We start from the raw sequence: 27,477 nt of genomic DNA, 5'->3' as shown, positions 1-27,477 counted from the left end.
AATTCAAACCATATGGAAACATCAAAAAACTTGATTTTACATTCTCTTTATTGCTCCACAGGAAATAGAAATTAAAGTTACTTTTCATCTCTGATAGTGTTTTGACCAGATTGCTAATATTTAGCTGCATCTGTTATAAAACATATTTAATGTATGTGACTGTTGTTTTTTTTCAAGATTGATGTACTTCAGGCTGAAGTAGCTGCATTGAAGACACTTGTATTGTCGAGTTCTCCAACCTCACCTACGCAGGAGCCTCTGCCAGGTGGAAAGACACCTTTTAAAAAGGGGCATGCAAGAAATAAAAGCACAAGCAGTGCTATGAGTGGCAGTCATCAGGACCTCAGTGTGATACAGCCAATTGTAAAAGACTGCAAAGAGGTAACTCGTCAAGGACTGTCCCCTCTGACTCTGTTGATACTTGTTAATTCTCATCACTGAGGTGTCAGTTATCGTTTTGGCCAGCAAAATTTTTAGTACAAAATATGCAGTATTAAGATGGGGGAGGCTTTATCTAGAGCTGGCTGCTTTCAGGGATTCTTCAGTTCCGTTCTCTACCTGACTGACCTTGGAGTACCTGCTGGAAACTTGGTAAGTTTCTTAATCTCAATATTTCATTAAGGGAGGAAACTGTTACGTGTTGTCTAGAAGATAGTGGGTGGCTTTAGTGATCTGACTAGTCAAAATTTATTGCTACAGTGCTCTTACAAAATATGAACATAAGAAATATGTGAAAATAAGATGATTTTCTTAAAGATCAGTACATTTTTATTTAAATTCAGAGAGAAGAAGGAATTTTATATCAGTAAGGGAGTCCTAGAGTTAATTCATATAATTAAGCAACAAAAAATAGAAATAATGGTAGCCTTACAACTCTGTAATGCTGAGGACATTTTGCTAAGTGAAATTTCAAGTTAGAGTAGAACAATTAGTGTTATTTCTGATCCCAAATTAGGTTTCACAGTTCAACTAGTCTCAGTTATTCAGACTATGTAAGGCTACTGTCATTATGTATCCATAATAATTAAAAATTTTAAAAAGAAATAATGGTAGTCTTATTATTTTAAAAGATGTGTTATAAAGATAACTGAAATAATATATAAATATTTAGAGCTGTTTAGAGTAAAAATTGTTTTTAATCATTGCATACTATGAGAATGCATTTCTAAGAGGATTGATCAATAATTTATGAAGCTCTCCCATTTCTTCTTAGAAGCCATCTTTTACATTGTTATTTCAAGTCCATCATTAATCTTGAAGAAATGTGTGTGCTTGTTAAATTTTTGTATGGAAACCAGGAGTTTATTAAATGGAATAACCAATGTTGTTAACCTGTTTTAATTGAATTGCATTTTGACTAATAATTAATAAAAAAGATGCTGGTAAGAGAGAAATTCAATACTTGGTTAAATCTGAATGTAACCAAATCCAAAATTTACATTGGTTTCTGTGAAATATTTAAGAAACTTTTTTTGTCCTGACTTTAATTTGAATTCTTTGGAATTTAGATAGCCTTTTTAATTGCCTGGTACAACTTGTATTTTTGTTGTTTCTCGCTCAGTATGGATAAGTAATTATGTACTTCCCCCCATTTACACTAACAAAATTTGAATGTCTTCTCATGGAACATCGTAAAGGTTCATTTTTAAGTTTTTGAAATCTTTTAAAATGTGTGTAGGCAGCATATAACTTCAAAATAATAACCTTTGCTTTCCAGGTATGAGTTATATTCTGATGTTTCATAAAAAGCTTGTCAAAAAGTCTTACTAGACAAAGGAATTACATAAATTTGACCTGTGTAAGTCTTATAAAAATATGTAACAATCTGGAAGAAAATGATGCATGTCTATGTTTTTGTAGAAAATATGGTGGGGTACTCAGTCATGACAAAAGCAACAGTTTATCTTCTGTAACATTTAAAATACACATGCACGCTTGCAGACGTAGATGCCAAGTGCAAGGCTTTGGGATCAAGCCACTTAGATTTGAATTTGGACTTTACTGCTTTCTTGCTATGCAATCTTGGGCAAGTTACAAATGGGGATCATAATATCTGTCTTGCACAGTTGTGAGGATTAAATGTTTGTAAAGTGCTTGTAGTAGTTCCTGGCACAAAGTCAGCTCTTAATAAATGGTTTAAATTACTGCCTTTGAACTAGAATCTTTCCTTAGAGTACCATTTACCTGCTTTGGGGTTTATGTCCATTTTCTCAGTAACTTTAGAAAGAAAATGCATTTGAAAATGTAAGTGTTGCTTATATGCTAATATTATATATTTTTTTGCTTTTAGCTTTGATTCTAGGAATTTATGAATTGGGCTGAAAAAAAATTCTCATGGAAATTGCCCTTATACACCCTAAAAGGAAGTCTGTAGGAAAGCTTGGTTACCCTCAGCCCTTTGTTACATTCTTGTAGACTACTTGCACATCTGATTAAGCTATACTAAAGGCAGGCTGTAGCTGTAGTGAGTGCATCATTTATGGTATGTCCAGTGCTTCTGGACAAGAGTGGCTTAGAGCTATAGGATGAAGGAGACTGCTCTAGTTTGGGTGGCTGATGTCAGTGGAACTTTGTATTCCAGCAGATGGTATTGAGCTGGACTTAGGGAATCTGAGAATCTGTAAGGAAGAATACTTGGGGAAAATTTATTACAGAGGTGAGAAAGAGAGGGAAAGCTGGAAGAGTAAATAGGAAGGCAGGTGCCGGCAATGTATTATTACTGATGCCTAACATGGTGGTTGCTGGATGCCAAAAATATCTAAATAAATGTTATATTTTAAGGTAGTCAGTTTAGGAGGCTTTGTGTGTTCTTTTTTAATCCTGTTGCTTCTGCAGTAGATGTTTTAACAGTTTTTTGGGAATGCCTTCCAGTGATAGTAGAACAATTGTCATTTTTGATCCCAAACTAGGTTTCACAGTTCAGCCAGTCTCAGTTTATTCAGATACTTCAATTAATTAGGTTCCAGATTACTTTTTTATTATTTTTAAATAATGAAAAAGTAAGACTTGTCATCATTTATTATATTCTGAATAGAGTGCCACTTGTGTCTTAAGAGGAACTCCAGCTTTTTTTGTGGGGATGGGAGAAGGGGCTCAGGGTGAGGATAATGTTAGCATTATTGAACATGGTAGTGGATGATAATGGAAAAAGGCTAATTGGCTATTTGGGAGTCATTTTTTTAAAAGAAAAACTGCTACCAGGTATTATAACTAATCAGGAGTGGTTCAATTTATTATTTTAAATGAAGAGCATTTTTTCAGTGATGTTTAAATTAGTTTTAGTTTTGTAAAGTAGTTATGTTTGTACTTTTTAAAAAGTGTTTTTGTGTTTTCCTTTGGTTTGTTTGATAGGCTGACTTATCCTTGTATAATGAGTTCCGATCGTGGAAGGATGAGCCCACAATGGACAGGACGTGTCCTTTTTTAGACAAAATCTACCAGGAAGATATCTTTCCATGTTTAACATTCTCAAAAAGCGAGGTAACTTTTTTTTCATGTTAGGAATACATTATAGTTGTTTCTATCTTTTTTAAACTAAATCATGTTATATATTTTAATATCTCTTACATAAATAAGTTATTATAAAATGTCATGTTTTACTATTTTTGCCATTCCATATTAGAATCATGATAATTTCTTGGCATTCAGTTACTGAACATCCTTATATAAGCAGAGGCTCATTCACGCTAACATGTACTGCGTTGGAGTCAGGTATTAACTAGATATGGGGGGATAGGGCTTATTTCTTGATTTGCAATCTAAGGTTCAGTGTAAGGGAAGTTCTCTACACACACTGTTAAAGGCATCTGTTGTGTCTATCTGTACATGATTAAAAATCTTATTTTTTTAACTTTAAAACAGAAAAAGTAATGTCTTTGCCCGTGCCACAGGATTGTTAAAAGGATAAAATGAAGTAGATTAAGTAGATACAAAGAACTTAGAAAAATAAGGCAGTATAAAAATTTAAAGCTATAATTTTAATTTGTTCTTATATTTGAAAGGTTTTTTTACAAATATCCTGTCAATTAAAGTATAAGAAATTTAATCCTAAGAGTCTTATGTTAAGCCTTTCAAGGATTTAATTCTAATGTTACTTATCAGAAGTTAAGATGAACATTTTTCACACTTTTGATATGAATATGTGTTGTTCATTGTGGCTCTGTATCTGCTTTCAGGTAGGCCATTCAGTATTAGTAACCTTGACAGACTACAGAAGTTTGCCTGTTTCAAGTCTGGTATCAATTCCTGCCATCTTCATCTGGGCATTTAATGTTTGATAATTCAGCTAATTCTTTTGTAGACTCACTCTTGTGCACATAAATACAAATTCAGAAAATATATAGCTAATTAATATATATTAGTGTGTTATAAATGACCAGTGTTTAAAAATATTGTATACATTTAGCAGAATAAAGCTTTAGGATATTAATTTTGAAGTGGCATTAACAGTAGATATTAATTGTGGGTAAGAAGTGAACAGAGACTGGAATTAATGCCTTTAATCCTCGTCCAGATAATGAGGAAAGTTATTTTACCATAAGTGAATTGCCTTTCATAACAGTGTTTGGATTAGAAAATAAACCAGAATTGTGTGATTTTTTTTTTTTCCTTTTTCATTTGCTAAAGCCAAGCTAGTGGAACTTGGGAGAAGAAGAATTTATAAAATTAGTTTACTGTAGAATACAATTTTGATATTTTTCTGCCAGTATAACATCTAATATATATTTTTTTAAGTTGGCTTCTGCTGTTCTGGAGGCTGTGGAAAACAATACTCTAAGCATTGAACCAGTGGGATTACAACCTATCCGGTTTGTGAAAGCTTCTGCAGTTGAATGTGGAGGACCAAAGTAGGTTTTTCCATGCATAACTTGTGAAAGTGACTGAGTTTTTGAAATGTTTTGGGTTGCAGTTATTTAGTTTTTCTGGTTTTAAATGTAGTTATATTTCCCTCATATTTCTCTTTAGAGTCCACGTAGCCCAAAGACGAATCCCCGAGACAGTGTGGAATATAGTATTTCAGATTTAGCATCAAAGGAGAGCCCTTTTAAATATAGATTGGTGCAAAAGTAATTGTGGTCTTTGCCATTGAAAGTAATGGTACCTAGGCTGGGCGTAGTGGCTCACGCCTGTAATCCAAGCACTTTGAAGGCCAAGGTGGGTGGATCACCTGAGGTTGGGAGTTCAAGACCAGCCTGACCAACATGGTGAAACCCTGTCTTAAAAAAAAAAAAAAAAAAAAAAATGCTACACATAATCCCATCCCTGTAACAAATTCTTTTCATATAAGCATATTTTCTTCAAATCTTTTTCCATAAGCAGGCATAGTTTTCACAAAATTGGAGTCATAAAATACACAGTAGTTAGTAGGCTTTTTTTGCATTTGTTGTTGCATTGTAAACATTTTCCAAGCTAACCCTACATCTGCATATTTTCTATAACAGTAATAGGTGGTTTATGTTGAGTATTTACAGCATGCCAGCTACTACTCAAAACATTATTATGGATTATCTCCTACTATCCCCCCAATAACCTTATAAGATAGCTACTGTTATTAGTATTTCCATTCTGCAGATGAGGCCACCGAAGTGCAGAGAAGTTAATAATTTATCTAAGATAATACAGGCCAGGCTCGGTGGCTTACGCCTGTAATCCCACACTTTGGGAGGCTGAAGTAGGAGGATCCTTTAAGGCTAGGATTTGAGATCTGCCTGGGCAACAGAGTGAGACCACGTCTCTATGAAAAAAATTTTTTTTTAAACTTAGCTGGGTATGGTGGGATGTGCCTGTAGTCCTAGCTACTCTGGAGGCTAAGGTAGGAGGATTGCTTAAGCCTAGGTGGTTGAAGCTGCAGTGAGCAGTGAGTGCACCACTGCACTCCAGTCTGGATGACAGAATGAGACCCCATGGTCTCATTTTTTTCACCATTCAACATGGTGAAACCCCGTCTATACTAAAAAAAAAATTATGAAACATTTTAAAGATAGCAACCTTAGAGGGTTAAACCAAGTATAGGGAACTTCTAAGCACAGAAAATCTTTCGCTGTGCTTAGAAGGTAATTTCTGCTGAATTACCTAAGGGCAACCCCCCTCACCACTGCAAACATTAACTTTCTTCCAAAGGTAGTGGTCTAGTCTCATAGGTTAACTGCCCAGGTCTCAGGTTCGTGAAGCCAGCCCTGCCATCCACATGAACACGTATTTATTTCCCATCTTTCTCTGACTCTTCAATCTCTCCCTGTCTGATTCCTCCCACATCCTGTCTTCAAGTCATCCCTCAATCCAGTGTCCCCACCTTCCCTCTTGGGAAATCCCATGCCCCTCATGTGATGAAAGGGTCCTGACCCTCCATTCTTGCATCTTTCAAACTGGTACCTCAAGCTTTACCAGTAAAAAAAAAAAAAAGAAAGAAAGAAAGAAATTAATGGCACCAAGTATGATTACTTTGGCACCAACCTGATACAATTATATATATATATATATATATATATATATATATATATATATATATATATATGATAGAACTAGAGATAGAAACCTGAGTGTGTGTGTGTTAACCTCATATTGTGACCTATTAGTGCATTGTGAAATCAGTTTAGTGGGTCATAAGCAGAATTTTTGTTTATTACACGTGTAACACATAATATAGCCATGTGTCCTGGGTTTCTGTATAAAATACTTCTCTCTGAAGGTGACCATCAAAAATAGTTTGGGAAGATACTGAGTTAGACTAAATCATATCAATCATGAACACAATATACCAAAAAGACTTGCTGAGTCCTCTCCTTTCATATTGTGTTTGTAAAGGATTCTCACTTTAATAAACAATCAGTTTTATCTTTCATATGTGAGTCTTACTTGAGAATTAAAAACCTTCAGAGATAAGACTCCCACATTTCATAGAGGACAGACTTTTTTCCTATCCAGTCCTCTGAGGAGGAATAACTGAAACCAACAGTGCTTAACACATCTGGCAAAGGTGAAAGGTTTTGCCTAAAACCACAGCATAATTGTGTCTTGCCTTCTGTTTAGAAAATGACTTTGAAAGCTTTTGAGAAAGATGCTTATTAAGTGCTAAGAGCCAGATCAATATAGGGGACTGGAAAGCCTGAGAGCGCTCGTAGAAAGCATAACTGACTACTGTCAGGGTTATTTTGAAGCGAGAAGAGGAAAAGACTGGTTGAGATGGACCAATAGGTCTGTGTTAAAGCTGTTGTGGGAATTGTGTATGCATTTCTGTTTCCTGTTAATGCTCGTTACATTCTCTGCAAGATTACAGAATGTTGTTATTGAGGAGACCATTTGTTGGAGGGTTCCTAGTCATATATTTGATTTGCTCTGTAAGCCACATGTCCACCTCACTCCCCTAGTGCCACACTTGTACCACAGTGGCCTCTGAATTTTAGGGAAAGGGTTTACATTCTTAAATTCTACAAACACAAGAGTATTTTTTTTCTGATCCTTCCACCTCAAATATGGAGAATTAAATTTAATCATAGCAGTTTTTGTACTTTTAAAGTCTATTTATACCTCATTTTGAATATAGCATATGACAGTTTTTATTGTAGAATTTAAAATTTGTACTTGCATTATATATCATACACATCATACATGTGCACATATCATCAAATGATAAATGGGGATATCAAATTAAAGTGGATTTATAGTATCTTTAGTAAAATAATTATTAGTTTAGATTTAGAGAACAGTCTACAAAGTTTAAGGATACTGTGCTTGTGGGAATGGGGCCAGAAATCAAGGCATTTGTGATGCATATTATGTGGAAAAAACTGAAGGAAGATAGTGTCTTCTTTTGTGAAATGTGAAATATGGCTCTGGCCATGGCTCTTGTGAGCTAGAGTGTGAAGATATTGACTAAATCAGTGGCACAACACTGAGGGTTTTGGAGAAGACAAGATCATTCCAGCTATGATTAGGTACTCTTCTTGAAGGGAGAGAGATTTGGTTTAGGTATTTGAAGCATAAGGGGAATTTGGATAAAGAGCAGTACATATAACTGAAGGCCTAGAAACAAATCAAAGCGTGTTCAAAGGATGGTGAGTATATGGAGAGGAAAGGGAAGATATGAGAGATTTTAAGAAAGAAAAGTTTTAGATTGGGGTGGGGGATGGGTAAAGGAGAAAGGAGTTAGAGATGTCTGACTGGAAGATTGATTTGAAGTGATTGTGGAAATTAACAGGAAAGGCTTTGGTTTATGGAAGGAGATTACAGGTCTAGATGTAGACATGTTGACATTCTCACGTGAAAATGGCCAAACAAGGATTTGAAATCTTGGGTCTAAAGAGATATATTAATGTAGTGTAGTATATTTGGGAAAAAAATTGGAGTTGGAGGTTAGAGGTCTGTTAGCCTTGAATCCTGGCTTAACTACAAATATATTAGTGTGTGCAGTTTACAAAATGGCTTAGAAATGAGATCTTTTAAGAAACACTATACACCATAGAATGCTATGCAACCATAAAAAAGAATGAGATCATGTCCTTTGCAGGGACATGGCTGGAGCTGGAGGCCATTATCCTTAGCAAACTAATATAGGAACAGAGAACCAAATGCTGCCTGTTCTCACTTACAAGTGGGAGCTAAATGATGAGAACACTTGGACACATAGAAGGAAACAACACACACTGCAGCCTATGGAAAGGTGGAGGATGGGAAGAGGGAGAGGAACAGGAAGAATAATGGATACTAGGGTGATGAAATAATATATACAACAACCCCTATAGCATATGTTTACTTATGTAATAAACCTGCACATCCTACACGTGTACTCCTGAACTTAGAAGTTAAAAAAAAGAAACACTTATTATTTTAAAAGTTGATACTTAAAGCCACCTTACCAGATCCATTTCAAAATTAAACTAAATCGTAGACCAGCAGGCATATATCTGTTTCCAGAAGAATAGTGTATAAATGATTTTTAGCAGCTTGATGGCACATTTTCCTCTTGTGTAAATTATACTTTTGGAAGTTCCACAGATTTCCAACACTTTGTGCTTTAAATTTCTAGATCTTCTATCCTCCTCAAGCTAGTAGTTAGTGCTTCTAAATATTGTTACAGATCATTAAAGGAATTGCTAATAAAGAAACAATAGAGAAATAGCTTTTTGAAGAAAGATAGGAATTGGTTTATGATTTTAATTGCCACCTCAAAAATTATCCTATTTCAAATACACATTGTTGTGTGTTTTCTTAATATAGAGGCACATTTGTATTATATTTGTTTTAAGTATCGCTAAAACATATTGTTATTTAATATATTTACTATATAATTTGTACTGTCACATAAAATGCTATTGGCTACTCACTTTACTTGGAGCTATGCTAATTTTGCATTGATGGGGAGTGATAGTTGTATTAAGCCAGGTTTCTAGCTTAGGAGGATGACAGCTGGGCTGCTGCAAGTCCAGCCTGATAGACATGCCAGCTTTACCTCACAGAGCCATAGAGTAACAGATGAGTCATTACTTATGCAGCAGTCATTGAACGTGTGCTGTGTACTTGGCACATGCTTGGTGCCAGGCATTTAAAGATGAATCAAAGTCCCTGCCCTCAAGAGGCTGATAGCCTAACCCCAGCCAGGAAGCCCTCATATAAAATTTTAGCTTTTTGTCATATGCAAATAGAAAGGGTGGTGTGAAATTTAGTGAACTTGTTATACGATTGTTAAGATTCAGTATTTTTATAAGGTGGCTTATTCCTTTGTACTTCTCCCTAGGTCCCACATTAAATGTATACATAGCAACCAACCAACCAAATAAACAAATACCCCATGTGGAAACTATTACCCCGCAAGCTATCAACATGCTTTGAGACTTGAACAGTCATCATAAGGATATTTTCAACTGAGAAGTTGAAATCCTGATGGAAAGCTGAGAGCTGTCCTGCAGCTGATTACTTATTTGTAAATTTGTTCCAAGATGGGACATATATGGAAAACACCTAGTTTCTGTTTCTAGAATTGTGGTTAATGTTATGGCATTAAACTTATACTATTAATAGAATGTAAGTCTCACAAGGGCGGAGACTTCGTCCTTTTCATCACTGTAGCCCAGCATCTAGAACTGTGCCTGGTACATGGCAGATTCTTAAATATTTGTTATCTAACTGAATGAGTAGGCAACTTGTACAGAAGGTAGGGGCAAATGCTTTTAATTTCAAAAAACTGAAATTTATCATTATTTTACAGAAAATGTGCTCTTACTGGCCAGAGTAAGTCCTGTAAACACAGAATTAAACTAGGGGACTCAAGCAACTATTATTATATTTCTCCTTTTTGCAGATACAGGGTAAGTGACTTAACCATGAATTTTAATAAAGCTTGCTTTGACATGATACATTTGACCATTCATGACATTTTTTCCATTTGGCCTAGATCACTTCTGTATGTAACTTTTTTACATACATTCGATACATTCAGCAGGGACTCGTGAAACAGCAGGATGGTGAGTGTTCTTGATTAATTATAAATCTTTACATAAAAGTTCAGCAAAAATGTAGGATGTAGTAGTAATGCACATATCAACTTTATTGTTGGTGCATTTATATTGAATTCCTTCTATAGTTCTAAAAAAATTTGTGGAGCATTTGGGAACAAATGTCTTTAAACAAATATTGTAGTTTAATTATTTGCCTCATTTTACTCTTAATTTTGAATTTTAAGCAGGATTAGTTTTAACTCATCAGGGGTATATGATAAACCAGATGGTAAATGTGAAGAGAGTTCCAAGCTCATTGAATCGACTCTTTAAGAGATGAAAATGAGCAAGCCCACAGAGTGGTCTGATTTAATTGGTGGAAACCAAGATGGAGCTAACAATTAAGTTTTCCCTGTATTTTCTGCTTTCACGTGTGAGTTAATAAAGCAGTCATGAGGATAATTCTTAATGGAATAAAGATTATCATATTCTAAATCAGCAGAAATGTGCAGGTGATATATCCAGGAGAACCAACCTCATGCAAGTGTGTTAATATTTTGTAATACAGTTTTATATGGTTTTATAGCTACATATCTTAAATATCAGGCATAAAAACTAGTATGACCTGACAGCTCCAAAGGAGTGTCTCTTGAGTACAAATGATTGTATAAAAATAAAAATAGCAGATAGTGGGCTAGGGACAAGTCTATGCCAGTTTGCATTTAAAGTTTTGCGAGATTTCCCTCTTTATATTTTTTAGGCACTGAAAATATTATCTTGCTTAAACACTAGTTGAAGCCTACCATCTTTCAATCATGTAGACCAGTGAATCTTAAATCTATGGAGAAATTAGTCATGCTGGTAAAAACTTAGTTTAGCCTTTCTCAAGGTTTGGTATGTTGAAAAATGTTATAGTTCTTTAGAATCCCATATAGTTAGATTTTGATGCCTAAAACAATAGGGATAAAAACCTGTTAACCTAATAACCTAATTAATGTTGAATTTTAAAAGGCTTGGTAACATAAAAGCAGTCTTTAAACTGTATAATACTTTTTTTGACTTTAATAAAACTGAAATCTTTTTGAATACCTCTTGGTGAATAATATCATTTAAGCTAGAGAACAGAAAATTTATGTTAAGTATAGTTGTCAAGACTGTTTTTGTTTGTTTAAATAAGAAGTTTGTAGGAAAGATGAAAGATAATTTACTTTATGAAAATAGGAAGAAAGTTACGAGTAATGAATGGTGAGGGTGATGATAATAAAAGTAGTATCTTCTCTGGTTTCTGTCACTCTTCCACTTCATGCTATTTAGTACATATCATTTACTATGTGTGTTTATTGTAAACAAGTATTAAACAAGTCTTGTTTACTTGTAAACAAGTCTTAAAATCTGTTTACATATATGTGCCTTATACTAACAAAGGATTTAGGGCAGCTAAATCTAAAGCTGAGTTTCTCAACGTTGGTACTGGTGACATTTTGAGCTGGATAATTCCGTGTTGTGGGGACTGTCTTGTGCATTTGTAGGATGTTTAATAGCATCCCTAGCTTTTGCTCATTAGATACCTGTAGCACCCCCCAGATGGGACAGTGAAAGGTGTTGTCTATACATTGCCAAATGGACCTCGGGTGGCCAGGGGGTGAGTAGTGGTGGCAGTGGTAGTACTGGAATCTTTCATGATTGAGAACCATTAATCTAAATGGATATAATCTGATCATGTAAACAGAGACCTTTCATTGTCTGAAATAAGGAACCAATGTTTTTCCACTTAGAGTGGGAACTTAAAAAAGTACAGGTAATTGAATTTACAGTTCATCTTCCACATGCATGGAAGATGCTCTAATTTTGAGCCTTATCTGAAGCCTTTTTATTACTCACAAACAATGCTACTGAGTTTTCTGGATTGTCTTGTTTGCTTTTGTTCTTCTTCACCCTCTGTTAGTGTTAATGAAGAGTAAAATGGCCACAATATAGCAAAGTAGAGCAAGAAGAATCATAAGTTAGAGAATAACTCGAATAATTGAGCATTGAATATACTAACTTAAGGTAACAGCATTGACATTTACTCAGGACACTGAAAAGTCTACCTTTTCTTGAGCTAAAATGATAGTCTCTGATGTATTTAACAAATAATTGTGACAAAACTGGTGACTTTTGCTTTATTTATTGATAAAACTGGGATGGTCACAAGTCTGTGGAAAAGTTTATGTGAATTATTGAAAAAATGTAGGTACATCTTTAGGAAATGCACAATTGACATTTCAGCTAACAAGTTTCCCGCAAAACATTAAAAATAATAAAGATGGTATTTTATGATTTAAATATCTCTCTTTTCTGTTTGTATAGTTGATCAGATGTTTTGGGAAGTTATGCAGTTGAGAAAAGAGATGTCATTGGCAAAGCTGGGTTATTTCAAAGAGGAACTCTGATGCTCTGCGTGGGACCATGCATGAACTCCTTGAATAACTGAAAAATGGCTGAATATTTTTATGGTTACTTGATATTTATTTCCAGAGAGTGGGCCTAAGACTTTTTCCTCTTTTGAAAATTGCTCTAAGAAATACTATGATTTCTTTTAAAGTGACCTATGCTGTGTTTGCTTATTCTTTAGTTGAACACACTATGAAGAATTACAGGTGTACTAGTGAATGTAATTTACAGTTGCAAAAAAAAAAAAAAAAACGGAAATAAATAAATGTTAGATTGAATGTGTGTACGTTTTCTCTTCTAGCTCTGACATGGCATTTAGGGTTAGCAGAATGTATTAAATAGTAATTTTCAAACTACCCAGCAGTTTCCCTCCTTGTGAGAGGCAAGGAAGAAGGCTGAGTGGACATTACTCATTTTCCAAGGCCCCCACCTCTAGAATGGCTTTATTTTTGTCTGTTTTATATATTGGGCTTCAAAAAAGAATTTATTTGAAGAAATACTTCTGCTGCTACGAAGTTTGAAAGTTACTGTTCTAATTATTCTGCTCTCTGTAATTGAAAGAATCCCTTTATTTTGGTGATAGACAGTCAAATTTTATCCCAGAGAGATATTCCTGAGCGTCTTGGTGTAGTGTATTCATGTTTTATATATGTTGACCATTATAATGATATTGGAGGAACATAGATGTAAATGAGTTTGATGTGTGTCAAAAGGGTTTAGAGGGGTGTGGGTTGAAAGAATGGTACATGCAAAGTATACACTGATTATAGAACCACTTGATCTCTGTGTTCCAAATTGTAAAACTGACTCAACTGGAGAAATTATAGCAAAGGGGTTTGCAGTAGAAATATAGTAAGTACAGAAAAGCAAAAAGAAAAAGTGAAAAATCACTTCAATCTCTGTTTAGAGAAAGCTGTTATTAATATTTTTGGAGAGTAGCCTTTCAGCTTTCAGGTATTTTCTACTTACATATGCATATTTTTGAAACAAAATGTAGACTTTTTTGCTTTTTAAATCTAAACATTAAATACTTTTTCCCTGTGGGTAATCCTATACAGCCTAATTCCTGTTTATAGAATTTTAACATAATTTAATTGTGTTTGGAGATGAGGTTGTTTCAGTTTATTTTTTATATTGCCTTATCTGTACACTTGGACATTGTTGAGTTCTTTCATGTAGATGCCTGGAGATAAAATTGTTGAGTCAATATATATATGTATTTTTAAGTGTTTGATCTGTATTGTTAGATTGCCATTCAGAAAAGTTAACCAATTTGTATTCACAGGAGCAGTGTATGAGAGAGCTGGTTTTCTGAAGTCCTGTGAAGAGATTTGGTCAATCTTACCTGTAGATGACTTCAGCCACCTAGCTGGATGGGAGCCCACAGACAAAAGGACATTGGAGTATGTTATAGTAAAAACCATCATTACCATGCCCAGCTCAAGAATGTGAAATTGAACATGAAAAAAACTTTGAACCTAGAATTTTATGTTCTGAAAATAGTTATTCTAATGTGAGGGCATTAATAAAAACATGTGCCATCAAGGCTTCGGAAGATTTTCCAAACAAACTAAAACCACTTTTGGAGAAAGTACCTAAATAAAAAGAGAAACAAATCCAGTAGATGCTGTAAGAGATTTGAAAGAAAGGTAATCAAATACTCGGGAAAGTTTGTTGATGATTTAAAAAAGATAAATAAAAAGACTAAAGAAAATTAGTATACCTATTAATAATAACTCAGTAATCTATAAAGGGAAGAATACTTTTCAACCTGATATACTAGAAGCACGCTCTTTAAAATTGAGACAGGATGATGATGTAGAAAATATATTGGAATTATAGGTTAAAATGTAATTGAATTATATTTAGAAAATATAAATGATTATCTTCCTGATCCTATTCCCTTTAGGAAGAACTTTGTAGACTGGAAGCAGAAAGAAACCATAAAAGATAACCATAAAATAAAATAAGTTATGCTGTATTATAAATTCTTAACTTAGGAATTGTGCATCAGTGGTTAGGCATGGTGTCATGCCTGTAATCCCACCACTTTGGGAGGTGGAGGCATAAGGATTGCTTGAGCCCAGGAGTTCGAGATGAGCCTGGGCAAAATAGAGAGACTGTCTCCACAAAAAAAAAAATAAAATTTCTCTCCATCAAAACTTGGAAGGCTGAGGTGGGAAGATTGCTTGAGCCTAGGGGTTCATGTCCAACCTAGGCAACATAGGGAGGCCCTGTCTCTAAAAAATAAAATTAAAAAATAAAGCCAAACTACAAACTGAGAGAAGATACTAAACATTTATAACCGGTAATAGTATCAAGAATGTATACAGAAATTCTACAAACCAACAAAAAAGGACAATGTCACAGAAATGGGCAAAAGACTGAACCAGTTTTTCCACACAATTAGAAGTGCCTTATGGGCCAATAAACATATTAAGAGATTTTCATCTCTTAATCAGGAAAATGTAAATGAAGATGACAGTGACATGTTCAAATTCATTTGGTGAAAATGAAGAGACACAACAAAGTCAAGTTTTTGGAGAGGGTTTTAGTCAGTAGTATCACATATTGCTGATAGGGGTATCAATTGGTATATCCACTGTGAAAAACCATTCACTGGACAAGTTGGGCCAGGCCTGGTGGCTCATGCCTCTTTGGGAGACTGGGGTAGGAGGATCACTTGAGCCCACAAGTTCAAGACCAGCTTGGGCAACATAGGGAGACCTCATCTGTACAAAATATTTTAAAAATTAGCTGGGTATAGTAGCACATGCCTGTGGTCCCAGCTAGTCGGGAAGCTGAGGTGGAAGGATTGCTTAAGCCCAGGAGGTTGAGGCTGCAGTGAATCATGATTGTGCCACTGCACTCTATCTTGAGTGACAGTGAGATCCTGACCAAAAAAACAAAATTGTATATCCATGAATCAGCAATTTCACTTTTCAGCATATACTTGAAAAATGCTTGCACAAAGTTCCCCAGAACACACATGTAAGAATGTTCTGGAATAAATTAAAATGTTTATGTGTCAGAGGGTGTAATGTGTTCACAGAATGATTGTTATATGGCAGCAAAATGAATGAATACCAGCTACATGCAGCACAATAATTCAAAATGAAAAAGCAATTCTGAGAAAACTATGACATAAAAGTTAAGGACAGCTAAAACTGAACAGCTGTTTAGGCATTGACATGTGACAGAACTTAAAAAGTAGTAATAAAGTTCAAGATAGTGGTTACCTCTGGGTGTGAGAGAGGTAGAGGAGGAGCAAATCTATGAGTAAGTCACTGGTAATGTTTTAGTTGCTGGGTTAGCTGGTGGGTTTTGGGGTGGTTCATTTGTCATTAAGAGTAAGTACATGAGCTGGGTGTAGTGGTGTGTGCCTATAGTCCCAGCTATTTGGGAGTCTGAGGTGGAAAGATCCCTTGAGGCCAGGAGTTCAAGGCTCTAGTGTGCTATAGTTTCACCTGTGAATAGCTACTATATTCCAACCTGGGCAACATAGAGCATGCCCCCCCTCTAAAAATTTTTAAAAACAAAATAAATGCACAAACAAATGAATAAGAATTATGCATGGAACATTGGTGGTGTATTATGAACCAAGCATTATTAGCCCAATTATATGTGCCTTCATTCCAAAAATAAAAAATAAAAGCTGACAAGATTGTTGATGAATTGCATTTGAGAGAGAAGAAAAGAAAGGAAAGAATCTTAGGCTTTTGGCTTGAGCTATTGCAGTTTGTTGAGATGGGGAAATATATGGTGGGGGAAAATTGGGGTATGTGCAAAACAGAGACAGAATTTCAGCATTGGACAATACATCAAGTGTGAGGTGCCCACTGAGCATCAAAGTGGAGATGTTAAGTAGGTATTGGATATACAAGTATAAATTTAATAAGGTCAGTCCAGGAGATAATTTTGGGAGTAGTTAGCCACGGGATCAGATGGGAGCTTTAGGGACATTTTGGAGATGAAGTACAGCACTGGGCTCTGAGTTACTATGACAGAGAAGAAGAAGCCTGCAAAGACGAAAGGAGGAACTGTTAGGAAGAGCAAAGCAACAGAAAAGGAAGAACCAGTGTGCTGATTATGTTCAGGAGAGTGTTTCTACACAGAATTTAATTGCCAAGATTACCAATTCAAAAGAGGAAGACTCTTGGACAAGTTTTTGAAAATTGGTTTAGAGCTAGGGTGAGAGCCTGGCTTAATGGAGACAGTTCTGGGTTGAGAGTCACTCAGACCTGCATTCTGGTCCAGGTTTGGCTCCCGAAAACAGGGAAGGTCAGGTAGGTCGCCACTCCTTTCTGGCCACCAATAAAGACTGAATCAAGTGTTCTTCATGGTTTCTCTTGGCTTGAAGACAATTCACAGCCTTTGACTAAGGATCCACACTGGAAGAACAAGATTTGGTTTCTGAACATTGGATCTTAATCCTTAAAATAACTTGCAACCTGTTACCTCTTTGCTTACTCCCATCACCACCACAAGAATCCTATGTGTTTTTGTTCTGTGCATCCAGAGTCTAAAATGGGTCTGCTTTTATTCATAGGCTTTTGTTTTCAAAGGTTTTCATTGTTGCATTTTTTTCCTAGATAAAATGTTTGTTTTTTAAAATAAGACACTGCTTGAAAGAGTCCAATGCAGTATGAATTTCTATCTGTGTTTAACTTTTGTGCTTACAAATCTGCCATGGCTGAACTCTCAGTTGCTTAAACAAAATTCTGGGGCTTATTCTGGGTTCCTTTATTTGTCATTGTCACTCCCAATCCAGTTATCAGCAAATTCCATCAGCTGTCTCCAAAACATCTTAAATCTATCCACTTCCCTCCATATCCACTGCTACCACTCTGTCCAAGCAATTATCTTTCACCTGAGCTCCTGCACTAATGTCTGCTATCCTTGCATCCACTCATGCCCTCCTACAATCACTGACATGGCAGCCACAGGAATCTTCATAAAACAAAAATCAGATAATGTCCTTTCCCTGCTTAAAGCCCTTTTGGTGGCTGGCCATAGCACTTAGAAAAAAAATCCAAACTCAATAGAAAAGTTTTCATAGTGGTAGTTGTTAACAGAGAAATAATATGAACGTTAGCTTTAAAAAACTTCATGAAAATCTGCAAAACTAAAAAACTGTAGAAGAGCAAATTTGCTGAAATATTAAAGAATTGAAACCCTTCTTCAAGGCAGCTTCTTAAGGGAGAACAAGTTCACACACAGTTTACTTCCAGAGGAACGTCTTGAGGTCATGAGGATTAGATTCTAGAACTACAGTTCTCAGGGACAGTCTCGAGAGGGAGACAAGGCTCCCATCACCACATCCCCAGATTTAACTGAAGTAGCTCAGCTTTTATCTGTTTATCTGTTGGAGCTCTCTAGGAAATGTCAATACCAAAGCAAACCTAAACCACAACTAGGTTAGATTACTCTTCAAGAGGACAACTCTTCACTGAATCTGTGCAAAATGGGGTTTGTCAAGAGAGTTGGAAAATGTAAAAGACATAAAGACCGTAATCAGGGAAATACGCTTATATTTGTTATTCACAGAGGAATTTCCACTTAAATCCCATTTCCACCAGCTGGATTGTGCTCTCGGTGGAGTGCTCTGGACTCTGATTAATAGAGATTTTCTAGTCCCCCCAACAACTTCCTTCTCAGTTCTCTTCACTTTCCGCAGATCTTGGCACAAAGGTTGTATTTTGCGGGCTCTGTTTTCACATGATGTGTTACTTGTCCTTGACAGTGTTTTGGTTTATTTTTCTGTTTGTCCATCTTGTTTTTAAACAATTGCCAACATTTAAAAATGAGGAAATCTAAAATCTGCATTTCAAGCTGCTCTTTTAAAATTTGCTGTTTTGACAACACTGAACCTGCATTCTTGAATGACAACACTTGGGTGAAGTTGAGTGACTCCACCTGTTGGTTGGCTACACCCTTGCACAGGGCATGCACTCCTGGTTTGCTCTATGACCCACCATCCTGGAGTGTCTCCCTGACACCAAGGCTAAGAGACCCACTTTACTCACTTATCTGCTGGGCCTTGGAGGTATTTCAGTTTGGAACCCCAATTCTAACCTTAGCTTCTCGGGCCATTAAATGAAATCTAATTTATTTCTCTGTGGTGCTTCCTGCCACATCACTGTGCTGGTGAGAACATGAAGTCTGTGGGTGAACTGGCGGACAGGATCCAGAATCATCACTTGGCAGTAGATTATAGTGTCATGTCTTATTTCCAGTGGCCTCCAGGAAACTTGGCTGGGAGCTTCCCTTGGAGTCTAGAGTTAACCAGAGACTACATGTTTTAGGCATCTTAATTCATATTTTACTTAAAGGCATATAAATCCTTAAAAAGAATCATTTGACTTCATCCTTGCTGCCTATATCCAGTCAGTAACCAGTGCTTTGTTCTACGTCACCTTACTTCGGGCTTGACTACAGCCTACCTGGATTTTGCAGTAGCTTCTTAACTGCTTAAACTTTGGTTATTGCCTCAGCCAACACATTCTGACACAGAAATCTCTCTGAGTTAGTTGGGATTGTATCATGCCCCACACCCACCCAGATAGAAACTATCAATAGATACATTTAGAATGAATGTGATGCATGTAATCAAATTACATTCAGAATCTACCACCATAAGTACATACAATGGTGGATAGCAGAGGCTGGGAAGGGTAATGGGGTTTGGAAGGTGAGAGGATAAAGAGGGATTGGGTGATGGGTGCAAAAATACAGTTATATAAAAGGAATATGATCTAGTGTTTGGTAGCACAACAGGTCAAATACAGTTAACAGTAATTTATTGTATATTTCACAATAACTAAAGGAGTGGATTTGAAATGTTCCCAACACAAATGATAAAGGTTTGAAGTGATGGATACCCCAATTACCCTGATTTGATTATTACCATTGTATATTTGTATCAAAGATATATGTACCCCATAAGTATGTAAAACTATTATATATCCATAAAAATTGGAAATAAACTACCACCATCTTTCTTCAGCCTATTTTCCAATCTCCTCTCTCACTGCACTAAGCACACAATCTCTGTACCTGTGCTCTTTGCCTTCCAAGGCTTTGCTCATGTTGCAAGAAACATACTTATTGTTTAGTATATCCTGTACCACTGTAGGTTGACTGTAGTTAACAGTAATGCATAGTTTCAAATAGCTGGAAGGAGGATGTTGAATGTTTCCAACATAAAGAAATGAATGTTTGAGATGATGGATATGCTAATTATTCTGATCTGATCACTACACATTATATGTATGGAAATATCACTGTGTACCCCATGAATATAAGCAGTTATTATTTGTTAATTTAAAAAATAAAAACCACCCTACCCACTGTTTAAGTGTATTTACATCCTAGCTCTTTGTGGCACCTTTCCAATTCCTCCCAGATTAAATTACTCTCCTTCCTCTGTTCTCTTGAGACATTTGTCCCCGCGTCAGTCAGCCCTGAGTTACAGTCACTTGTGTTTTTCTCATGCCCTAGATTTGAGTTATGGAGGGCAGGGAGTGTTATATATTCATCTTTTTATTTCCTGCACCCAGCAGACAGCTTCACACAATTGTTGAAAATTCATTTCTTTAAACAACTTGATGACTTGTCCTTATAGACCTGAGGCTCAGTGTGACTTCAAAAGAAGCTCCTAAACCTTTTCTAAGCTAAACTCAGTTTAATCATTTTTAAGTAACATATATGTGTGAAATTTAAAAATATATGTTTGGAATTATGTCACCTACTAATTCTAATAATGAAATAACAGACAAATCTGGAAAATGAGATATTCTACAAGGCATTGAGCCTGGACTGTAAAAAAAAAAAAAAAAATCATGAAGAGCACAAACCAACCAAAATGACAAGGGGACTGTTCTATATTTTAAAAAGACATAACCAAAGACAGTGCGTGGGCATCCATTGGATCCTTAATCAGAAATCAAAAAGCCATAAAAAATATTTTGGAGACTGGAAGAAATTATATATGAGATGATAATATTTTCCAAATTTGTCTATTGTTTCATTATTAGAATTAGTAGATGACATAATTTCAAACATGTATTTTAAAATTACACATTTACTGTTACTTGAAAATGAGCAAACTAAGTTTAGCTTAGAAAAAAAGTTTAGGAGCTTCTTTTGAAGGTCACACTGAGCCTCAGATCGATAAAGACAAGTCATATATATATATGATATATATATATACACATAAAAATACTCTATATTATATATAATATATATATTTTATATATTTTTATAAAGTTATATACTTTTATAAAATATATATATTTTTAATATATGTTATATATAAAGATATATAAATACATATTTTATAAATATATATTTTATATAAAAATATATTTTTTATGTATATAATATGTAGAGAGAGTCAGTAATTGGTAAGTGTAGGTGAAGAGTATATGAATATTTTATGGTACTATTCTATTTTTTTTCCAAATAGTTGGGAAAAAAAGAGAAAACGAAGGGGCTGAAAGGATAATTTAATTTCCTAATTGTATTTTCTTAGGCCATGATTAAATAAATTATAGGTAAGCAGTGAAAACAAAGCATTTATTTGAGTATGGTTTTATATTTAGGAGTGAATCCAGCTACTAGTGACTCAGCTGTGAGAATTATTAAATTGGTAATGCAGTTTTTGTTGCTTGTTAGAGGGACTTCTCATACTTTATGGTTTATGCTTTGGAAGCAAATAAGCCGTAGAGGAAATAAACCAGGTTTGTATTAAGGTATTTAAGTTTTTGCTGTAAATTTGGAAATATTGAACAAATTCTAACTTTTCATTATCACAAGCCTTTTAAAATTACTTGTGATTGTAGGTATCTACAAAAGTGATTATATTGATTTATTCCTTTTTTCTATGTTAAAAAAAATAAGTATCTTTTCTTGGTGGTAGCTCAATGGATCTAGTTGATAAAGGTGGAGATATACTGGTGTAAAAGGACAAATAAGAGATAAGACTATGTATTTATTGCCCATTTATGTAATTACATGTGTCACTAAGGACAAAGGTCCTTAAAGACGAAAGGCAGAGTAGACACAGTTCCCTATATTAAGATAGATGAATTTGCTACCACTTTCCTTTATGAATTTTTTTTTAAATGCATGTCTGCATGTTCTTCCAGTTTTATAATCACATTTGAAAACTCAACCATCTTTCTGGGAACAAATTGATAGCCAAAGATATGCTTCACTCCAATAAAAAGAAAATGAAGACTTTTCAAGAGCATTCGTAGGCTTTGAATCAAAAGGACAACACTTACTTCCTGAGGTCTGATAACCGTTGTTTTATGAGGAAATAGTACCAGGATCACAGCACCATGGATGTGGTGGGTGAAAATGAGGCCCTGCAGCAGTTCTTTGAAGGTAAGAGGCCAATTTCCAACATGACGTTGCTGCTTCTGAGAAATGCTCACTGTTCCTGTTTCATCTTTTCTGTGTTCACTTAAACTTTGTTTTGAAAGAAATGCTATCATACTTAGGTAACTCTCCTAATATCAAAAGTGGGGGTTATTTGCTACATTGGTAGCAAAAAATCAATGGTATGGATAGAGATTTTAAACAAAACAGGATTTCCATCTTACAGTTTGGTTGTTAGAATCAAGGAGTCAGCATATTTATGTTACTATTACTTGTCCCTGTCCTGTGCTAGATTTTATTTTTTCCCATATCCTATGTTTAAAAAAACTACAGATGTGTCTTATCTGTAAAATGATTGAGTATAGCACAAGAAAAAATGAAAGATTTTACTTAAAACATTTTTTTCTCTTAGTATAATTAAATACAAGATAACCTAAAACAGCAAGACACCTCTGTCTAAACCACCCTATTCCCATCTTTCTGTTCTTCACAATACTTAAAAAATATGTAACTGAATACTGATTTGTTTTTGAAGTTGAATATATTTTTCTTCAAGGAACGTATACTATGAGATATGTTACATGGGTTTTTTTTCCTTCTAAACACTTAAAATGACAGTACAGCTTCTCATATTTAATTGAGATAATAGTCAAAGGGTGGGTCTGTTGAAAATGTTAGTTAAGACTTTTCCTCTTGTGTCACCTTTTAGGTGTGCCATTTGGAGACCCCACATCACTGTGGCTTCAGTTCTCTGTCAGTTAGCCATGCTCAGATTCCATGTGAAGGGAAACGTGGCCATTATTTTTACACGTTAAGGTATTTTGCCTGAGGGAGTATGAGAAGAAGTGAGGGCAGACCTGCTTATTTACAGAATCTAGGAATCAGTCAGCAGCACATTGAGAAAAGTGCTTTTGGTATTTCTTGTGCTTTGTAAAGTGCCTGACAAATAATATATATTTAAAGGTTGAATGGAATGGACTGAATAGCAAACAATGCTGAACACTAAAGAGTGACAGGGCCTGCCAAAGAAATAGTAAGATTCTCTGTCACTATTGGGAGGAATCGACACCATAGGATAGTTTCTGTGGCTTGGATTTTGCCAGAAGTGGTGAGAAGGAATATAAGACCAAAAGAATTATCGTGTTATCTCAGTCCTGCCATCCATCCCATTGAGTGTTCTCTTTCTGACAGTGCCAAGTTGGTATTGCCTACCTGGTTCATGCTTGGCACATGGTAGGCACACTAATGTTGCTAGATTGTTATTGCCTGATTTTATATCATATACAACTTTTGTGTGAGCAGTAGGTAGCAAGCTTCAATCTACCATTGCATCTATTTTAGAGAAATCAGCAATTTATTGTATACATGCAAAAATCTACTCAATTTGCCTCTAGAGCTGGAGAAGACCTGAACATTGAATCTGGTCTACCTTCTGTTTTTTGAAAAATCTTTTATTTCTATGAGATCCCTATACTGTCCTTGTTTGTACTATTTTTGGAGGTCTCTATGGATATTGTTTCTAAAAGTCCCCTCTGCAGCTTGTTGCAATTATCTGATCATTATTATAATAGTATTTTTCTTAGTCCAAACCGAACTCTGTGGCTCCATTTGAAGCCTTTTTGATGGGAAAAAGTCCATTCTTTATTGCAAGAGAATAAAATGGTCAGTGTTTTTTCTTACTTTATCTTTGAATAGTTGGAAAACAGTGGTAGACTTTATGAATTAAAATGAAGGCACTAGCTTAAGTGATTCCCATCCCCCTGAAAATCACACAGCTAATTGTCAATTTTTTATTATCTCTACTATTCAGCAAATATTTAGCACCTACTCTGAGTCAAGTTCAACAACCACTTCCTTTAAATGGTAGCTTGTAGCACTTTGGATCCCTTGTTTTACATTTTAATAATTCCTTTCCTTGGACCCTTTCAAATTTTTAAAATGAAGACAGCTGAACTGAAGCTGATATTCTTGGTTAGCGGTCTGGTGCTTTACCTCTGAGCTACACCCTTTCCTTGAATCTGATATTTTAATGAGAGGAACCAGCTGTTTCATGTCATGCTCCTATTGATACGTTACTGTTTCTAATCCAATACCATCTCATATTAAAAAAAAATTCAAGGAAAATATTTGACAATTTGTTACCCACCCGAAAGCTATTTTTCTCCATTTCCTCAGGCTCTTCATTCTAAGAAACTAAGCCCTAAATAATGTATTTTTCCTTATAAGCATTTCTGTGTTAAAAAATTATCTTGAATTAAATCAGCTTGAATTAAATGGCCTTGACTGTCAAAGCTCATGATCTTAGTTTGTATTTTAAACTTCCAAACGTGACTAAGTCTTTATGGTGTCTCATGAAAATGACAAGGGTGGTTGTTCTGGGTAATCCCAGTTCTAATTCAAATCCTTGTCTGCCAGCCACTGATGCAATAGGTAGGCCTGTTAGCTAAAGCAGAAGAGGCACATCAGGCACTCTAGGGATCGCAGCATCCTCTGGTAACTTAGATGCCATGTGAAATGTTTGGCTTTTTCAGTAAAACGGTACCACTGCAAGAAAAAGGTTGTCAGAAGATGGGTACATAGTTTTGTTTATAATAACTAAATACTGGTTACAACCTAAATTTCTAATAGTAGTGGATTTGTTATGGTTCTAACATATAATGAAATATTTTGTAGCTATTAAAAATGATGACAAGGGAAAATGTTTTTGATCTTAAGGAAAAGAGCGAATTACAATGTGGAATATAAAAACACAATTAGATAATATGTAGATAACTTTCTATAACAAAGTTTATTAAAACTGAGTTGGAAACAGTTAACATACTTCCATTTGTGCACATACAAATACTTAGAAAAAAACAGATGGATATACTTGAAGCATTAATAGTGGTTACCTTGGAGTGACAGAATTATGAAGATTTTTATTTTCTTTATAGTTTACTATCTAAGTGCTTTATAATTTGAATGTATAATATTATAATCAGGGAAGAGTTTGTCGTAAAGGAGAATAGGTTTAATTCAGCAAAACACTTCTGCTTAAGATCGATGTATCAAGAAAAGTTGTGAAAGATTTTGGCATGGATTAAAAGGATTACTGGTGTCTTCCATAGAAAACTATGCCTAAATCACTTCATTCTGGGCTATGGAATTCTATGGTGTTTGCACCTTTCAGTGTAGTAGAGCTATTTTAAAACTCTGTGAATTGCAGGTAACTGATATAGATGCAAATGATTTTTTATATAGAGAGATACAAATGAAACATTCTTAGGGGCTTCAATAGTTTCAGTAAAAGCCATTTTTGCATTTATTTATAAATTCATTCTCTACAGTATTATGTGGGTATCTGATGTTTGAATTCTCCTTTGAGACAATTGTAACATCTTCCTGGTCCCTTCATTAATTAAGTAGTTAAATACAATCTCTGACATGTGTTCATGTTATATTTCTATGAGAGTCATGGTTTTATCTTTAGAAATCTATATCTTTTAACGTTTGCAAAGTTTTAAGGTAGTTAACGTGAAAACATTGTCAATTTCACCTCAAGTTTGAACCAGATTAGCAACATCTGTTGAGCATTTACCATGTGCCAAGCACCGTGCTATTTACTTTACATCATATCATTTTATTCTTACAACAACCTTCTGGATAAAAAGGAATTGAAAAATGAAGTACAGTAAATCCCATTCCTCATTTTACTTCATTTATCTTTGATAGCTATAATCTTAGACTCTTAATGTGTACTATCTTGATATCAGATGACTCATTATTTGTTTCCAAGCTCTTAAAAATAGTTTATTAAAAATGATTTGAAAACAGTATTGTTCATTATATTTAATCTCTAAAGAAGAAATTTTTGAGAAGTTATTTATTTATACTCTTCATCCTGAAGTAGGTGCTCAAATGGTTTGTTTGCTTATCATTGAAAGCAAAGAGGAGATTCCTGCTCAGATTGAGCAGAGTGGGAAAAAGTATGCCTTGGGAAAAACTACATACTAAGAGTAGATCACAAGTAAAGGCTCAAAAAAGAAAACTGGCAGAAACTCCAGCTCACTTTTCGAGGTTTGTGTGAGTAGCTGCTAGAACCTGTGGAGGAACAGTAACCACCAGGCAACTCCTGAAATCTACGAGGAAGAGCAGTCTGTTCTGGAAGCTGCCATCAAAAATGCTTTGAACGTTTTCTACCTGTCTCTATGCTTAAAATTTAAATTCTCCAGGGAGCTATTATCAAAAGAGGGCAGTGGGGGCCGGGCGCGGTGGCTCAAGCCTGTAATCCCAGCACTTTGGGAGGCCGAGGCGGGTGGATCACGAGGTCAAGAGATCGAGACCATCCTGGTCAACATGGTGAAACCCCGTCTCTACTAATACAAAAAAAAAATTAGCTGGGCACGGTGGCGCGTGCCTGTAATCCCAGCTACTCAGGAGGCTGAGGCAGGAGAATTGCCTGAACCCAGGAGGCGGAGGTTGCGGTGAGCCGAGATCGCGCCATTGCACTCCAGCCTGGGTATCAAGAGCGAAACTCCGTCTCAAAAAAAAAAAAAAAAAAAAAAAAAAAAAAAAAAAAAAAAGAGGGCAGTGGGGATGCAGGGAAGGCAGAAACATCTACTGCCCATGAACTGTATAGGAATACCATGGAAGTGCCCCATGTTCAGAAAGATGGGGGAAATGCTGAAGGCTTTGGAGCAGACAAGCAGCTACTGAAGTGCTCAACCCATATAGGATTAATCTAGAAAGACTTCATGGAGGTTAAGCAGAATTACTGTGTAGAGGAGAGCTGTTGCTTGGAAAAAGTGCCTATATGATATTGGCATGTAGTAGGCACTTACTGATATATACAGAATGAATGAATGAAAGAAAGAACAATGCAAAAGACTAATCCATTCAACAAGCAGATATTGAATTCCAACTAGGGTTGGGGCACCCAGCAAGTTCAACTGTATGAAGAGGGAAAACTCACCCAGTAGCAGAATGGTCCAGCGAATAGAACAAACAGAGGTAGTTGAGACAAAGTGTTGCCAGTTGATAGAATGCCTCAGGTTCCATTATTACCAGAGATAAAATGATAAATGTCTTACGTGGTCCCTGTATATTATTTCTCCAAAATGTGAAAAGAACTTTGGCTTCTGAATTTCTGACAGAAGAATCAGAAGCTCTGAAAGCCAAATGCAGTGTAGAGGACAGAAGCTGCCCAGTGCTGGCACCAGGCAAGTCTGTCTTGTGGGTAAAGAGTATC

The 27,477-nt window shown here is 35.4% G+C and overlaps 2 protein-coding genes across 4 annotated transcripts in view; both read left to right on the top strand.

The window, feature by feature from the left end:
• RAB3IP (RAB3A interacting protein) overlaps positions 1–20,218 on the top strand; it is a 76,282-nt gene extending 56,064 nt beyond the window's left edge. For 2 of the 3 annotated variants that reach the window (XM_012441351.2, XM_012441350.3), the window contains exons 6-11: positions 178–381; positions 3,352–3,480; positions 4,735–4,847; positions 10,205–10,304; positions 10,391–10,460; positions 12,783–20,218. In XM_012441351.2, coding sequence (XP_012296774.1) covers positions 178–381; positions 3,352–3,480; positions 4,735–4,847; positions 10,205–10,304; positions 10,391–10,460; positions 12,783–12,865 — 699 coding nt within the window. In that variant the 3' untranslated portion in view covers positions 12,866–20,218. Of the gene's footprint in view, positions 1–177; positions 382–3,351; positions 3,481–4,734; positions 4,848–10,204; positions 10,305–10,390; positions 10,461–12,782 lie in introns of those variants that run through there. The other variant, XM_064376994.1, reaches the window with a different exon arrangement.
• A 1,021-nt stretch (positions 20,219–21,239) lies between these two features.
• The window catches only part of MYRFL (myelin regulatory factor like), a 122,738-nt gene continuing 116,500 nt past the window's right edge, over positions 21,240–27,477 (top strand). Inside the window, exon 1 of the mRNA XM_012441352.2 lies at positions 21,240–22,256. Within this exon, the coding sequence (XP_012296775.2) occupies positions 22,211–22,256 (46 nt within the window). The 5' untranslated portion in view covers positions 21,240–22,210. The remainder of the gene's footprint in view (positions 22,257–27,477) is intronic.

The sequence above is a fragment of the Aotus nancymaae genome, unplaced genomic scaffold (genome assembly GCF_030222135.1).
Source record: "Aotus nancymaae isolate 86718 unplaced genomic scaffold, 86718_ANA_hifiasm-v0.15.2.pri h1tg000016l, whole genome shotgun sequence".
Classification (NCBI taxonomy): Eukaryota; Metazoa; Chordata; class Mammalia; order Primates; family Aotidae; genus Aotus; species Aotus nancymaae.
Note: the sequence above shows the minus strand (reverse complement) of the source record. Positions and strands in the feature narration are given on the sequence as shown.